Genomic DNA, 15,500 nt, shown 5'->3' on the forward strand with positions numbered 1-15,500 from the left:
TGCTTTTATCTTTAGGGATAAAAAAAATTAATGAATATGTATTAATTTTGTGACTTTGTAAGGGCATTGGCCAAATAATCATAAAATAATTCTAACTCAAAAAAAAAAAAAAAAGAAAAACCCCTAGTGTAAAGTAAAGGCAGGAGGAAGGAGGTATCCATCAGGTACGGTATAAAATAAAAAGTATAATTATTAGGACTGGTTTGAAAACCTGCTAGGCTAGGGTTTCAGGAATTCTGTCTCGTAAGTTGGCTCCCAAATCAAACCCCTTGGCGGGAAGTTGCCAGTGGGAACCCAAACCAACCCAAAAGATAAGAACCCTAGCATTCCCCGACGCAATTGAATGAGAGATGGGAAAGGACGAGGAAGAAATGCGTGGAGAGATTGAGGAGAGGCTGATCAACGAAGAGTACAAGATTTGGAAAAAGAACACTCCTTTCCTCTACGATCTGGTCATTACACACGCCCTTGAGTGGCCCTCTCTCACCGTCGAATGGCTTCCCGACCGCGACGAGCCTCCCGGCAAGGACTACTCCGTTCAAAAGATGATCTTGGGCACCCACACCTCTGAAAACGAGCCCAATTACCTCATGCTGGCCCAGGTCCAGCTCCCCCTCCAGGACTCTGAGAACGACGCTCGCCACTACGACCACGACCGCTCCGATCTCGGTGGCTTCGGATGCGCCAGCGGCAAGGTCCAAATTATTCAGCAGATCAATCACGAAGGGGAGGTCAATAGGGCTCGTTATATGCCCCAGAATCCTTTTATTATAGCCACCAAGACCGTCAGCGCTGAGGTTTTTGTGTTCGACTACAGCAAGCATCCGTCCAAGCCACCTTTGGATGGGGCATGCAGTCCTGATTTGAGGCTCCGGGGCCATAGCACTGAGGGGTATGGGCTGTCCTGGAGTAAGTTCAAGCAAGGCCATTTGCTTAGTGGGTCTGATGATGCTCAGATTTGTTTATGGGACATCAACGCCACTCCCAAGAACAAGTCTCTTGATGCTACGCAGATCTTCAAGGTCCACGAGGGCGTCGTTGAAGACGTTGCCTGGCATCTCAGACATGAGTATTTATTTGGTTCCGTTGGGGATGACCAATACCTACTTATTTGGGACCTGCGAACCCCATCTGTCACCAAGCCTATCCAGTCCGTAGTTGCTCACCAGAGTGAGGTGCCTATCAATCAAATTTATCTTCTTTTATATTCTATGTATGTAATTTATGTAAAGAAAATTCAACTGTTTTCACTAAACAATTGTGCATTAGCTGAATTCTTTTCTTTCTGTTTAGTTAGGTTGAATATTACTTTCGCTTCTTGCTTCATTTGTCGGTGCTATTTTAGTACAATTCTGTTCTGGCTTCAATTGCTGCTGCTTGTTTAGTCATAATTCAAATAGAGTAATGAATTGAATTTATACATGCTCCAATAATTTGGCTTTTGTTGATTGGAAATGCTAACAAGTTGCTAATTTTCAATATTTTATGGCAAGTTTGTATACCTTCTGTAGTTTAATGTTATTATTTTCATGTTATCAGGTTAACTGCTTAGCTTTCAATCCCTTTAATGAGTGGGTTGTGGCCACGGGTTCTACTGATAAGACGGTTAAGTTATTTGATCTCCGCAAGATCAGTACGGCACTCCACACCTTTGATAGCCACAAGTAAGAAATTCTACCCAAGACATATTATTGTTACTATTGTGGATTTGTGAAATATTCTTGTTTTCTCTCTTTTTGGATACTTAATGCATTGGTGCAATTCTTGGAGATATATATGTTTATAACCAATCAGGAAGTGTTTATCTTTCTGTCTCATGAAGTTATTTTTGCAATGGTGTGCAACAGGGAGGAGGTTTTCCAAGTTGGGTGGAATCCAAAGAATGAGACAATCTTAGCATCCTGTTGTCTTGGTAGAAGGCTCATGGTGTGGGATCTTAGCAGGTGAGTACTTTGTTGCCAAATTGTATTTCGTTTTCCAAGTGAATGTAACCTTTAGTATAGTTTCTAAGCAAAGAGAGAGAAAAACAGAAAGTAGAAAGGAACTCTGTACATTACATTTCATGTTTAGTTTTGTCTCAATAAAACTGACTGGATTACCTACTTATTTTCTTTTTATGCAACAATATGCAATGGCCTCTCTGGCATTAATACTATATGTTATGATCATTTGAATCTTCTTTTGCAGGATTGATGAAGAACAGACACCAGAGGATGCTGAAGACGGTCCACCTGAGTTGCTCTTCATTCATGGGGGTCACACCAGTAAAATTTCTGATTTTTCGTGGAACCCATGTGAAGATTGGGTTATTGCTAGTGTAGCTGAAGATAACATTCTTCAAATATGGCAGATGGCAGAGAATATTTACCATGATGAGGATGACATACCAGGAGATGAATCCACCAAAGGTTCTTAAATGGTTTTTTCTCCCAACTTGAGGGGAGCCATAGGAGGTTGACAAATTTAGGAGTAAATTTAGCTTGTTTTTTTATGTTTCATAGTTAGAAATGGTGTACCCAACCCGCTTTCAACTCTTTTAACTCCTTTGTGTTGAGTTGGTGATGTGATCACATCTGCTGAACTGTAACTGTTACTACAATACATGCATTGTATTTAACTGTTTATTTCAGAGCTATCTTCTTTCATTCTCTATATTTCCCACGTTTAGTAAATAGCTAAAGTTCTGATTGATTAATGTTTTTGTTACTTATTTCTAGTTTTGGAAGTAAAAAAGCAAAAAAAGTAAATGGATTAAAATGTAAAATACATTTATTTTTGTTAGAAACTTGTCGAGAAGTAAAAGATGAAGAAACAAACGGAGATTGATTCGTTTCATATGCAAGTCTCAGACTGAGACCTACGGATATACAGGATTTTCCGCCCGTTCCCTGCCCTTTCTCACTCGTTGACATGGTGATGCAGAAACCAAACCCAGGTTTGGTCTTCATTTGTACTAAAAGCTACTGTCTCGTAGTAGTCCGTCACTAATTCTTTCCTCCAACCGGCCTAATCATGTGGCTCATTTCATTTTAGCCTCACTTTGGTCTTTAACTTTGCAAGACTTCCCATTGCTTCCTGCTGTCCAGCTCCAAACCAAAACCCTGAAAAGACAAATAATTCTCCTTTGGATGCAATTATTAAAGAGAAGGAGAAAGGGAAGCAGAGGAGGGAACGGTCTTTACTACACACCAGGTTTACTGCCTAGAGGCCGCAATCTCATTGCATCAAAATCTGCAAGGAGTATCAACTTGTTTAACATCTATGATACTAGCAATGTTTTATCCCAAATTCTTTAAGCCTGTAACACTTGTGCTCAATATGAATATACAGAACTTGCACCTTTTGGAATTTATGGTTCCCATCCCATCTAAGTAGAATTTCAGACGCACGTTTAGGTTTAATCACCTCTTGGGTTACAAAACATGGAGTCTCCTTCAGTAAGAGAAATTCAGTATGGAAGTCTCATCATGCTGTTATATCCATGTTTCCACCAGCTCTTTCTATCTCATCATCTGAATTGTTCTGCTCATGATGAAGCAGTCGGTCTGCTGCACTCTGTGAACCATGGTCACCTTGAATCTGATACTTGTTATCTTGGGTGTGATCATCATCTCTCTTCATGAAATGGAAGCCCATTATATACCTGTATTCCCCAGTTCCAAGGCATCGGGAGCAGTAGCTGAGGCCACTGCCACCACAAGTCCTGCACCTGCAGAAGTGATCAAAAGAAGTTGATTGGAACACCACTACCAGTGAATATTGCGGCTTACTTAGGAATGATGTTTATTTTGATACCTCACCATTTTGGCCATTCTCCTTTGGGAAGCATCTCTAGATGAACATGATTTGTCCTTCCTACAATATCACAACACAACAGTACCATAAGCTATAACCAAAGAGCTGAATACTGCTAAAAACCAATACAAGTAGTGGCAGAAAAAGGTAGAAAGCAAAAATTTACAGCCTCCCCAAAAGGGCATACAAGAAAAAAAAAACAAGTAGAATTGATCCAAGAAGCCTAAACCTTTTAAGTTATAATCCACCCCCACATCCCCACCCCCCAAGAAAAAAAAAAAAAGTCTTGTATCTATGATTGGCATCAAGACTGCATGAGTTTTGAAAGTCTAAAATGGCAGTTTTAACACTAATCGTTCCCAGATATCATATAGGAGGGAAGAGAGACCTCTTCCATAACAATATTGGCAATCAACTCTTCCGCTTCCCTGGCAGACAACACATGGTGGATTAGGCTTCTTCACTCTCTCTCGCCGAACATTAGACTGCACAAACAAGAATTGAATGAATGGAAACAACCCCAATCACTTCCAATTTTTCCTCAATTCATAGAAACGTAAATTTTAGTTTGATGGCATTTAGGTTGCAGATAAAACAAATCCTTTTTAAACTGATGAGATATGTTATATTGTTTTTGTTCCAAAGTTTAGTTGCTACCGATTATAAGAAATTTGGAAGTATAGCTCATGGTTATAAAACCCTAATGCATTTAGCACAAGAATTACAATACAAGCATGAAAAGTTCTTCATTGGCGGTAAATTTCAGCATAATAGAATCAACTATGGACATGAGGGTTTGAACAAGAACTACAAAGAACATGAGCAGAAATACTAAAACATAGTTAGTATATCTTTTGCTTTTCAAGAAATCCAAGAGAAATTAGAAACTTTTGGAGCCCAAAACTACAATTTTGTTTTGCCGCAGAAAAAGATAAGCTTGGTGTGGTTGGTTTGGTTGTCCAGGGAAATGGAAAATTGAAAGACTGGGAAAAGAAAAAGAAAAAGAAAAGGGCTTTGCCTCAGTTCTGATGATCCAAGTGGGCTTAGCGAGTGAGAGACGAGGACGAGCAGGAACACCACCGTTGGACTTCCAACTCTCCAATCGGACAGCTGTGAGCAGGCTTGCCGCCGACGCCACCGCCATCGACATTCAATTATGCAGCTTTCCTTCTTCGCAGGCTATAGACCACAACTCGGAAATAACATTTACTTTAGTAGGTCGGGCCCCGCCCCACTAGTATTAATTTCCCCTAATTTTTCAACTTCTACTATTTTATATCCTTGTGACTGGCTGTGCTGTAGTAGTAGATGGCATTAAAATCTCCTCTCCATCTTCTTCCTGAACTAAACATGTACAACTTCCATTATAAAATTGCTAAATGGGAATATGGAGGATGATGATCAATTATTATTCCTATTAAGCTTGCAATGGGATTGAATTGGGTGTTGATTTCTGTCTCTTTCCTTCCTTGCTTTCAACCAATTACAAGATTAAAGTGATTTACCCATGGTTTTTTTTTTTCTTTCTTTTCAACCTTCTAGTCGATTTTCAAATGGCATAGTACTAGTAACCCTTTTTGTCAGAGTATTAGTCATGAATATCAACTGATACACGTTAAAAAGTTCTTTTTCTCAACAATTTTTAGTCAGTGCTGATCGAGGTAACTAGAAAAAAAAAAGAAGGAAAGAATTCTTCAATATGGTAGGCTAGGCAAGAATTCTCATTCATCTTTTTTATTTGCCATAATGCTAAGTTGATTACCTTATACATCATCAATAATTTAATCTTGGCTTCGGACAGATCTTCTTCTCCCATCACAAGTAGTGTTTGAAAGTCTCGTAGATGCTACCTAGGATATCAGGATAACGATTTCATGACTAGGGGGCTACCGGTTTGACTCTTTCTTTTTTCCTACGTTACTAGTTACCAACATAGATAGTTAGATACTACTACGATCGGGGGATTCATTTCTGTCTCCTTTATTATGCAGAATGATCATTCAAACATCTTTTATAGGGGGATTCATTCGCTACTATATCATCTCCCTTGCACCATTCAATTTCAAATGTTTTATGATTCCCAGAAGCAGATGCAGGATCTAGATGTGCAGATTTGCTAAGCTGTTGAGGGACTTTGATCGCATGGAGTACTCCTTTATAAGCTTAGAGAAGAATGAATCCTCTCTTTCTAATAGCTTTGCAGGCGTGTCAAACTCTGCAACTCTTCCTGCAGTTAACAAAAGAGAGATTCAGTTTCTTTTCTAATCATTCTACTTTGCTTATGTCATGTCTTAATTTGTATGCAGACAAATATTTGTTCATCCATACTTACCATCACTTAGAACCAAAACAAGATCGCTTTCTATTACCGTGTGGATTCTGTGAGCTATTGTCACGACAGTCCGATCTTTGAACTCTTGACTAATAATCTTCTGTATCACTCCATCAGTTGCGGAATCAACTGATGCTGTAGCTTCATCCAGTACAAGAACGCTGCTTTTCTTTAGCAATGCCCTTCCAAGACAGAATAACTGCCTTTGGCCCACGCTCCAGTTTTCCCCATTTTCAACCACTGTTGGAGGCATTTTAATTAGTAGCTTTCGCTAGCAGGTTAGCAGCGAAATACGATCAAACTATGTATTCTTGCTCAAGTTTATGAACCTGACCTGTGGCATCCAACTTTTCTTGCTTTGCACGCACTAGTTCACCAAGTTGGCATTTATCGAGAGCCTGAAATATTGGGGTGTTAGGTCCATGGTTATAATTTTAAATGAGTATTTTTGTATTACTAACAAATCGTGATACCCAGGAAAGATCGTGGCAGTAGCATTGCGCCACCTTTGTATGAAAACTTTGCATGCAGGGCACTCTATATATTGTGTATTTTCTGTTGTCTACCTCACAAGTAAAGCTGGGTTCTTGGTAAGAAAAATATTTAGTTCCATAATTCACTTTAAGGATATGTTTGTGAAGATCAGTTACCTCCCATACTTCATTGTCTGAATATTGCACTAGAGGGTCAAGGTTCCCTCGAACGGTTCCCTCAAACATTGTTGGGTCCTGTGGAATGATGCTAAGTCTTGATCTCAAGTCATGAAGGCCTATCTTACTGATATCCACATTGTCTATTATGATGCTCCCTTCTCTGGGCTCAACAATCCTGAAAATAGCCTGTATTAGTGTTGATTTCCCACTTCCTGTCCTTCCCACAACACCAATCTTCTTTCTTCCAGGAAATGTGCAGCTAATATTTTTTAGGACAGATGGAAGATGCTCAGCATAACGGATCTGCAAGACGGACAAAATTAGTCTATGCATCTCCACTTTCCTGCAGACTTAGGGCGCGTGAGAGGAAAAAACTTGCAGTGGCAGTAAACGTAGGTTCATTAAGAAACAAGTTCAGAACAGATTTGATTGAACCGGTTGTTAACATTTGCGAGGCAAATTTATTATGCTTTACAACCCTGCTGACCGCACCTGCAAATTTCTGAAGCAAATTGTTCCAACTTCTGGCCAGTTGTTAGGTGGTCTGCACTCTTCAATCTCGAGGGCTGATTCGCTAGCTAAGTTTGAGTACTGAAGAATTCTTTCTACTGAGATCATCTTGTTTTCTGCATTGCATATGTTCCATATTACTGACGCCTGCAAAACATTCAAGTTTATTCCATATGTAACTGCCAGTCCTGCGATGCCTGTTGGAAAAAATTTGCTTAATTTTAGTTCAGTGCTCATCTTTTTTTCATAGAAGATGCAATTCTTGTTATAACTTAAGTATTAGGTGACTCGTAAATAACGTAATTTGGAAATATCTCTACATTAACATGCGTGAATATCTATTCTATGTACGAACATCAATTCTCCCAGAAAGTAAACAGGGTATTAGAACATATCATACTTACTTGGATTGATGATTCCTTCGGGGAGCGTGACCAGCACAACCAATGAGAAGGCAAATACAAAATTGGACAGTAGATTTAGTCTGAAAGAAAGCCATTCCATTGCTGAGACATTATGAAACCATGGCCTCGAATGGTTGTCAATAAGGCCAAGATTTGCATCAATAAAACGGTTTTCTTGATCAAATGCACGGATTGTTGCTGCACCAGCTAGTGATTCTGCAAAGTGGTGGAGGATAGGAGCTCTTTGTATTCCTGCTAAGCGGGCCAGTTCTCTTGCTGTTGGTATGTAATATTGCTGAAACAGTTATGCATAAGATGAATTGGTAAAGCTATTCTTTTTTCAGGGCAGTTGGCAATAGTCGATTTTTTGCATGGAATATGGCATTTGCTTTAGCATTTTTCTGATTTTCTCTGAAATTAATCTGTCCCTAAAAAAACATTACAAATAAACAGGAACTCTATTTTCTATATTAACACTAACTCAAACTTGGTTTTTCTTTCTGCGTGGCATACCTATCTAATCATCTCCAGGTAGATTAGTAACGAATTTGAACTGTCACTTACTTGGTACCATATGCAGATTGCAGTTACTGGAATGAAGATGACAAACACTTCCCATGCGACCTGCGACATCACTGCTATGGTCCCAAGAATCTGTATTATTGAAAAAGCACACCAGCCTAATTTGGTTGCCATTTCCAAGTCTAGTACACTCTGATCAGTAGATGCCTGGAAATAAAACAACTTAAAGACCATGAGTCTTCGTAATGCAATCATATATAAATGATCTGTGGCTAATTTTCAATAAATAAATGATCTGTTTCTATTAAGCTCCTACGCCCGTAGAAGGTTGAGTTTACCCGTTAGTACAAGTGCAATTACTAATTTACAGACATTTAGCTGCCCATTTAATTACATTTTCAGGCTATCTTATTATATCTAATACCTTTAGGCATTTCTATTTTCAGAGATCTGATCATTTATGAATTAAAATTTAGACTTATAGCGTTTGGAGATTAGAGTCATTCGATATGACACCATCTTTGTAGAGTTTCTTCTCCCATAAGCTGTGGTCCATGAGGTGTTGGGAATTGAATTGAAGATAATGGCTAGGAATTGCTTCACCCCTAATGACCTATTAGGATGAAGGAGGGAATGAAAGAGAACTTGCATTTTGCATCAAGAACTATGATGAATTGGGTAATGATCTACCCGGTGTCTGTTACCTACATACTTCTGTAATTGAGATCAGAGAAAATTTGCTTAGCTCTATATGCCACTCACCCGATTTAAGATTCTTCCAGCTGGCGTTGAATCAAAAAATGCCATTGGAGCACGGAGAATACTGTGCAGCATGTTAATGAAAAGCTTCTGTGCTGTCCAGAGTCCTGCTACTGCCACTACCATGGCTCGCACCAAGACACAGAGTGAACTTCCAACGGCAAGTAGTGAATAAACAAGTAATATAAAGTTCATCCCAAACGTAGGCTCTGTTTCACTCGTAGGAGGAGAAGCCCATGCCATCCAGTAGTTACTTGCTATCTGTAATACTTGGAATGATGACTGTGCCACCAGTATTATTGGAATCAGAAGTCCACCTTTCACAGTGGTTAAATAGGACCAGTAAACTTCTTTTCCAATGCTTCCTTTCTCCCTCTCTTCATCCTGCACGAGTTTTCCTCCATTTTCTGTTATCTCTAGAGGAAGGTTATGCTCTGAGCCTTGCTGCGTTTGTAGCAGTTGGGCGTTTGAAGTCGAATCTGTGTTGGATTCACCATCAGTTGGCGGATCTTGGGATATTCTACTGGAATTTTCAACTGTCAGAACAGATTGTAGTGCTTTGCTATGGGCACCAACTAAAACTTCAAATCCTATATTTTGCTTTAGAAGCTCTTCAAATGTGCCTGCTTGTGCAATTCTTCCATTTTGCATCACCTGTTGAGATAGATCATAGATGTCAGTTATAAATGTATAAACTATATATGTGCAGAAACATAGAGTTGACACTCTTCAACTTTGTGCCAAAATCTTCAACTTTTTGAAAGTTCAGTTATTCCAAGTACCATGATTAGACGTAATCTAGGTACAAACCTTGCTTTCCTCTTTAAATTGTTTTAATCGATAAAAAATTAATTCGTACCATTAAAATAGAACACAGTAAGTCTGGTTAATTATTCTCAATGGACTACGGATTTATTCTTTTGAAATGACTCGAGAAATTTGAGTATCTTGCTTACCAGAATGATGTCCGCTGCTGGCAGAAACTCAACTTGGTGGGTAACATAAAGTGTAGTCTTGTCCTTGAGAATTCCCATCAAGCAATCCTGCCAAGTTAAAAGATAACTGGTCTTAAAAGGTTTTTTAATAGTTGAGAAAAGGTAGCCATAGGAATATAAAAAGTATAATTTTTAAGATTCATGATATAAACTTATTCTCTGGTATGCTGCCCCCACACCTTTCCTCCTCAAGGACACCAAGTCAGAATCTACATTATTTACCTCGAAGAGCTGTGTGCCTGTATGAGCATCCACGGCACTGAATGGGTCATCAAGTAAATATATATCAGCATCCTGGTAGACTGCACGGGCAATTTGTATCCTTTGCTTCTGTCCTCCACTCATATTAATCCCTCTTTCTCCAATCTCTGTTAAATCACCACAAGAAAATAGCTCCAAGTCCTTTGTCAAAGCACATGCTTTAACTGTTCTGTCATATTTGTTATAGTCATAAGGATTCCCAAATAAAATGTTCTCCCTGATATTCCCTGTCAATATCCATGGCGACTGAGGAACATAAGCCTTTGTACCACTAATCTTTATGGTTCCTGACAATTTCTGTATTTCTCCTAGAATGCATGAAAGCAAGCTAGACTTGCCTGACCCTACAGTCCCACATATTGCCACCTTCATCCCTCTCTTCACTTTTAGTTGCACCCCATCAAGGGTTGGGTTGCCTGACTCAGGGTCCCAGCTGAATTTTCCATTATCAATTTCCACTTCAAACTCTGTTTGATCTTTGGGAACGTACTTAATGGCATCCTGCTGTATTTCTTCTTCCTGGAGGTAGGAAGCAACTCTATCTGCGGAAACTTTCCCCTGTGCTATAACTGAGAGTAGATCAGGTAAATTGAATATAGGGTCTTGTAACATTCGGAAAGTAGCCAGTGCAGACAATACTCTGCCAGCTGTGAGTTGAATCCCCATCAGCATACACGCCCCAAAAGTTACTACAGAGATAAACGTTGGTGATCCCCAGAAAATGAAAGCTGAAATTGCTGCCAATCTTAGTGATTTCCATAACCATTCATACTCTATCTTCCTCAAACTCTTTAGCTTCTGGAGGAACTGACTGTCCCATGCTTGAAGTTTTATAGTCTTCATGTTTCGCAGAACTTCTGCAGTAGCCTTCATCCTGTTATCCTTCGCATCCATGATCTTAGATTGGTACCTTTTCTGGATTCTTGTGATAGGTATGTTGCAAGACATGACTATTAAAGTTGCAGCTAATGCAGCTAACGACCCCAAACCTAGACTCGTGTGCAAAATGCAGATTGCTAATGAAATTTGTATAGGCAACATCCATATAATATTTAAGTACCAGATGAAGTCTGTGATTCTTTGGATATCTACACTCATATAGTTGATGATCTCTCCACTCGTGTGGCTTTGCCGAGACTGACTGGACAAAACTAGGCCCTTCTTGTATATATGAGATATTAGAGCAGCTCTGAGCCGAAGACCTAACTGGCGGGCTCCAAAGATCCATTGCCTTTGTGCTATTGTCTCAACCATCTTGGCACCTAGAAAGGCTAGTGCAAGAAGGTATCCACTTTCTAAGTTCCTGGTTTTTTTCTCAGCTAGGAAGCTAACAAAGTCATCAATCAGATATGGACCAACATATGATGCTCCTGCACTTATTACTGCAAACAATGCATTAATTGCTGCCTTTTTCCTGATGAACAGAAATATTGCTTTGTATATAGAAGGGTTTGCCGCACCATCTTTCTCCCTAATTTGTTTTAGATTCTGGTCAAAGGCAAAGGAGACAAATTCAGCAGAGTCCTTAACATCAACGTCTGGGATCTCATCCTGTTCTAGGGGTTTCTTGACCCCTACAGAGAACAATGGATTGAGCCAAGAAAAGGTAATGAGTTGAAGAAGAGTTGCTCTTCCATATGGGGATTCCCTTTCCTGTTTCGAATGTTTATCAGTTTTTCCTGTGAGAAGTGGCTCAGCAATGTTGTTGGAGTCAATAAAGACTAGACCCGTCTTCCCGCGGATTGATATAACCAGTAAGAGAAAGGATGCAAGGAGACCGATAAAGTCTGCATAATCTCGCATTTTAAGATGGCCATGTTCTGCAGTTCTTGAGTAGGTATCAAGAACTGTGCAGATAATGGACAACAAGAAGCTGCAAACCCACCATGCTCTTAGAATCCAAGGAAATCTAATGTGCCCTTTGTTTGGAATCTTGCATACTGCAATTAATGTTACTGCCCATGACATCAGTTGCATGATCTCTGATGAGTAAGCTTGAAGTATGGAGTTGCAATGGGTGTCATTCATACTATTTAGCAGCATCAGTAGCTTTATGAAATGAATGCTCAGCATTAAAGTGGAGCACACTATACTGGCTATATAACAAAAGCTGACTTTTGCACCAATGGGGTAATTTTTTGCCGCTTGATTTGCAACCTTCCTGCTGTGTTTGAGCATCAGAGCCACACTTTTTTGAACAAAATGAAGCAATGCGATTACAATGAAGCCAAGTTGCATAATTACGCTGACCTCCTCCCAGAAACAAGGTGATTTTAGGTGCATCCATGTCTCTGGGAACTGAAGAAACTTCGAGTCTGTCAGGCATCAGAAAATAGCGCCAGGTTAAGCAATGTTTTAGTAGAGGCTAGCTATTGCTTGTAAATATGACGGCAAATAAGTGCATATTGCTGCCTCTAGCATGACGTTATGTTTTGAAAGCCCATCATATGACATTGCCATTTGCTATATATTCCGGTGAATATTGAGGACAATTCGTAATGAACGTATAATCTTTTTTTTTTTTGGGAAAATTAGCGTACGTATAATCCATTCAGTAGAAACGTTTTTATCTGTCCCATCCTTTCTTAGGGAAAAGAAATGCAGTAGGGAAAATAAGAGCCGGGAAAAGGGAGAATGGGTGTTTGATGGAGTGTTGAAAGCCTGGTTGTGGGCTCATAAACAACTTACAAAGAAGTTTTAGTTTGTCATCAAGGAAGACGTGTGTTGATATATTCTAATATTGCCACTAAACAGTTTATAATTAACAAGGCACTACTACTTCTTTAATGTGCATTAATTCTCTACTTTCATCCTTTTTTTTTTTTTTTGTCTTTTTCCAGGTACATTAAAAGAAGTAGCGAAAAAGCGCTGAAACCACTAGGGAAAGATAATCAATATGGAGAAGTTTGAGTTAAGAAGGCAAAACAAAATTTTCATATTGCAAAGAATGAAGTAATCTAACCAAGTCCAACAAGACACAGCCAATATTACGCATAGGAATTGCAGTAATCCATCAATAATAAGAAGAAAATACCAAGAAACTCAACTCAGGAAAACCATAGTGCATGGCGGCCTAAATTTCATGTCCTTGCTTCGACCGTGATAACATCACAAACTAAGTTTGGGTATTAAGGCCAATAATTATTGGATGCAAATTATTAAGATAAGTTTTAATCTTTGGGTTGGAGTGCATGTATCTGCGCATGCCTCCATGCAACTATATATATATATATCTAAGGAGTAGGAAGAAATGAAGGAAAAGTGACGAAAAAGATATATATATAGACTTACTTGTTGCAATGAATGAAGTGAACACGTCCATGGTTCCTTGTTCCCTTTCTAGCTTGAAACCTCCAAAGTGGCCCTTGAGCTTTGTATCTGATAAATGAATTCCATGGTGTGAGCGCAGGATGAGAGGGTTGAAAGAGCAGGTTAATGCATGTCTAAGAGATGATATTGAGTTTGAGGTGTCGACAAAGAAGATGTAATAAAATGGGGAGAGATTAAATTAAAGATTCGGAGAGCACAAGAATGTATATATAGCTATATTTGTGTAAGTAAACAAGAGGAAATTTTATTTGTTTATGTAACGAAGGTGGGGATACCACTTGATGGCTTGGCGACGGCGGTTCTTTGGCTGGTTGGTTAAACTCATGCTGATGTTTTCTAGTGACATGATTGGAAAGCATGTGGGAGAAGCATGGGAAGCTGAGTGATTCCTCCCAAACAGAAAAGTTGAATAAAGTCGAAGCGAGCCCCCACTAGGAGTGAATAAGATTGGTGCTTCAATTATTTGTGTTGCCTTTTTCGTGGTGGAGAATCCTTCGAAATCAGCAGTCTGGATTTATGTCTTGTTTTGTCATTTCGTGATAAGATATAATTATAGTGAGTTTAAATCCTATCATGAATTGGTAATCCACTAGTTGTGCTTTAATTAACTTGACTTGTATTTCAATTTCGACCCTTTGTTATACGTCTATATATATGTGCTCTCGTTTCAGGTGGATATATCTGGAATGAAAGACTTGGCGTTAGTTGATGTCAAATGGAATTAGGAGTCTTAGCAAGGGATATTCTTTATTTCATGCCTCGATCTTGATCTTGTGACGCCAGAGTGATTAAAGCAAATTAAGAGTGCTGATTAATTATGATGCCTTAATAATAAAATTGCTGATGATTCTGATGTGAACCAACTAGTCAAGATGGATGGGATGTCTACTGGCCGGCACAGCCACTGCCACTGGCAGTTGATATCAAGGCAAGTCTCTTCAATCCTAATCCTCATGTTACCGCTAGTCTTAACCTAAACTTAGGGCCGCAAATATTCTTATTGTAAAGACTGGAACACACCAGACGCCATCTACCTTTCTCAGCATTTCAAGTGGAGTGAGCTCCACCTGTCCTTGTCGTCTCTGCATATAATTATGGGGAAATAGTATATTCTACTTTCAAACTATTTAATATTAATTAATTAATTAAAGGTTTCTTAGCTACGAAATTTAGGGTCGCTAATTAATAATTAAGAAATTAGCAATGAGAATGATTACATAGATGTTGTGCCGGAAATTAATGACCACATGTGAGGAATAATTTAATCCACGAGCATGAACAAGGTATTTTTCTTAATTAGAGCCACACCAACACTTAATTAATACTATACTCATAAACAAAACATAAATGGAAACTTAGGGAAGGCAACATTTCGTGGGTAGGCATATGGACGCATGTTTGTTTTATTTTATGCACTATGTATTAAAGCAGGCACTAGGCAATAGGCATGGTCTGCTACATTAACTAAACTGAACTTTACAGAATGATAGATAACTTATTTTAATTGTCTTGTGGAACTATTCTCTGACAGATGCATGCCTGATTTTTCAATATACGACTCATCCCATTATTAAACAATATGAATTCCATCCCAATCCATGTTAATTTCACTATATTAATACAGAGATGTATGACTGTTCATAAGGACAGCAACAGGTCATATTAATTGTCTTCCCTCAAATTCAAAACCATGCGCCTACTTCCCTCTCTTTTCTTGATACGCAACTAATTGATTGAAATTCAACCGTCCATATCATATGCACCTACCTTGAGTCTACTTAATTATTATGGGGCTCAACAACTTGTCAAGCTTAAATCACATCCTATTAACATCCCGCATAAATTAAGTATCATAATTTCATCCGTTCAAATTTTTTATATTTTCATTAAGATCACATTGATATATTTTTAAAATAAAATAAATTATGTATTTCAAAGT

The 15,500-nt window shown here is 38.8% G+C and overlaps 3 protein-coding genes across 11 annotated transcripts; 1 reads left to right on the forward strand and 2 right to left on the reverse strand.

The window, feature by feature from the left end:
- On the forward strand, positions 128 to 2,654 carry LOC18585707 (WD-40 repeat-containing protein MSI1). Its single transcript, XM_007008657.2, has 4 exons — positions 128 to 1,175; positions 1,540 to 1,664; positions 1,848 to 1,943; positions 2,188 to 2,654. Exons 1-4 carry the CDS (start codon positions 351 to 353, stop codon positions 2,414 to 2,416), a joined length of 1,275 nt encoding a protein of 424 aa, XP_007008719.1. The 5' UTR covers positions 128 to 350; the 3' UTR covers positions 2,417 to 2,654.
- Positions 2,798 to 5,178, reverse strand: LOC18585708. Of its 8 annotated transcripts, none has more exons than XR_001929788.1 (6): positions 4,814 to 5,174; positions 4,184 to 4,280; positions 3,801 to 3,855; positions 3,406 to 3,709; positions 3,190 to 3,231; positions 2,798 to 3,101 (listed from the first exon to the last, which is right to left on the reverse strand). XR_001929788.1 is itself a non-coding variant. In XM_018129065.1 (4 exons), the coding sequence occupies exons 1-4, from the start codon at positions 4,943 to 4,945 to the stop codon at positions 3,466 to 3,468; spliced, it is 528 nt and encodes a 175-aa protein (XP_017984554.1). In that variant the 5' UTR covers positions 4,946 to 5,174; the 3' UTR covers positions 3,178 to 3,465. The 8 variants fall into 8 exon arrangements, 1 of the variants encoding a protein (XP_017984554.1); XR_001929787.1 differs by having other exon boundaries at positions 3,183 to 3,231; XR_001929785.1 differs by having other exon boundaries at positions 3,183 to 3,231; positions 3,340 to 3,709.
- LOC18585709 (putative ABC transporter C family member 15) lies at positions 5,486 to 13,990 on the reverse strand. Of its 2 annotated transcripts, XM_007008659.2 has the most exons (11): positions 13,523 to 13,972; positions 10,193 to 12,546; positions 9,932 to 10,018; positions 8,979 to 9,629; positions 8,259 to 8,423; positions 7,695 to 7,989; positions 7,273 to 7,487; positions 6,778 to 7,083; positions 6,462 to 6,525; positions 6,128 to 6,367; positions 5,486 to 6,022 (listed from the first exon to the last, which is right to left on the reverse strand). In XM_007008659.2, exons 1-11 carry the CDS (start codon positions 13,551 to 13,553, stop codon positions 5,895 to 5,897), a joined length of 4,536 nt encoding a protein of 1,511 aa, XP_007008721.2. In that variant the 5' UTR covers positions 13,554 to 13,972; the 3' UTR covers positions 5,486 to 5,894. The 2 variants fall into 2 exon arrangements, 1 of the variants encoding a protein (XP_007008721.2); XR_001929783.1 differs by lacking the exons at positions 5,486 to 6,022; positions 6,128 to 6,367 and having other exon boundaries at positions 7,273 to 7,437; positions 13,523 to 13,990.

This window comes from Theobroma cacao, chromosome 10 (genome assembly GCF_000208745.1).
Source record: "Theobroma cacao cultivar B97-61/B2 chromosome 10, Criollo_cocoa_genome_V2, whole genome shotgun sequence".
Lineage (NCBI taxonomy): Eukaryota > Viridiplantae > Streptophyta > Magnoliopsida > Malvales > Malvaceae > Theobroma > Theobroma cacao.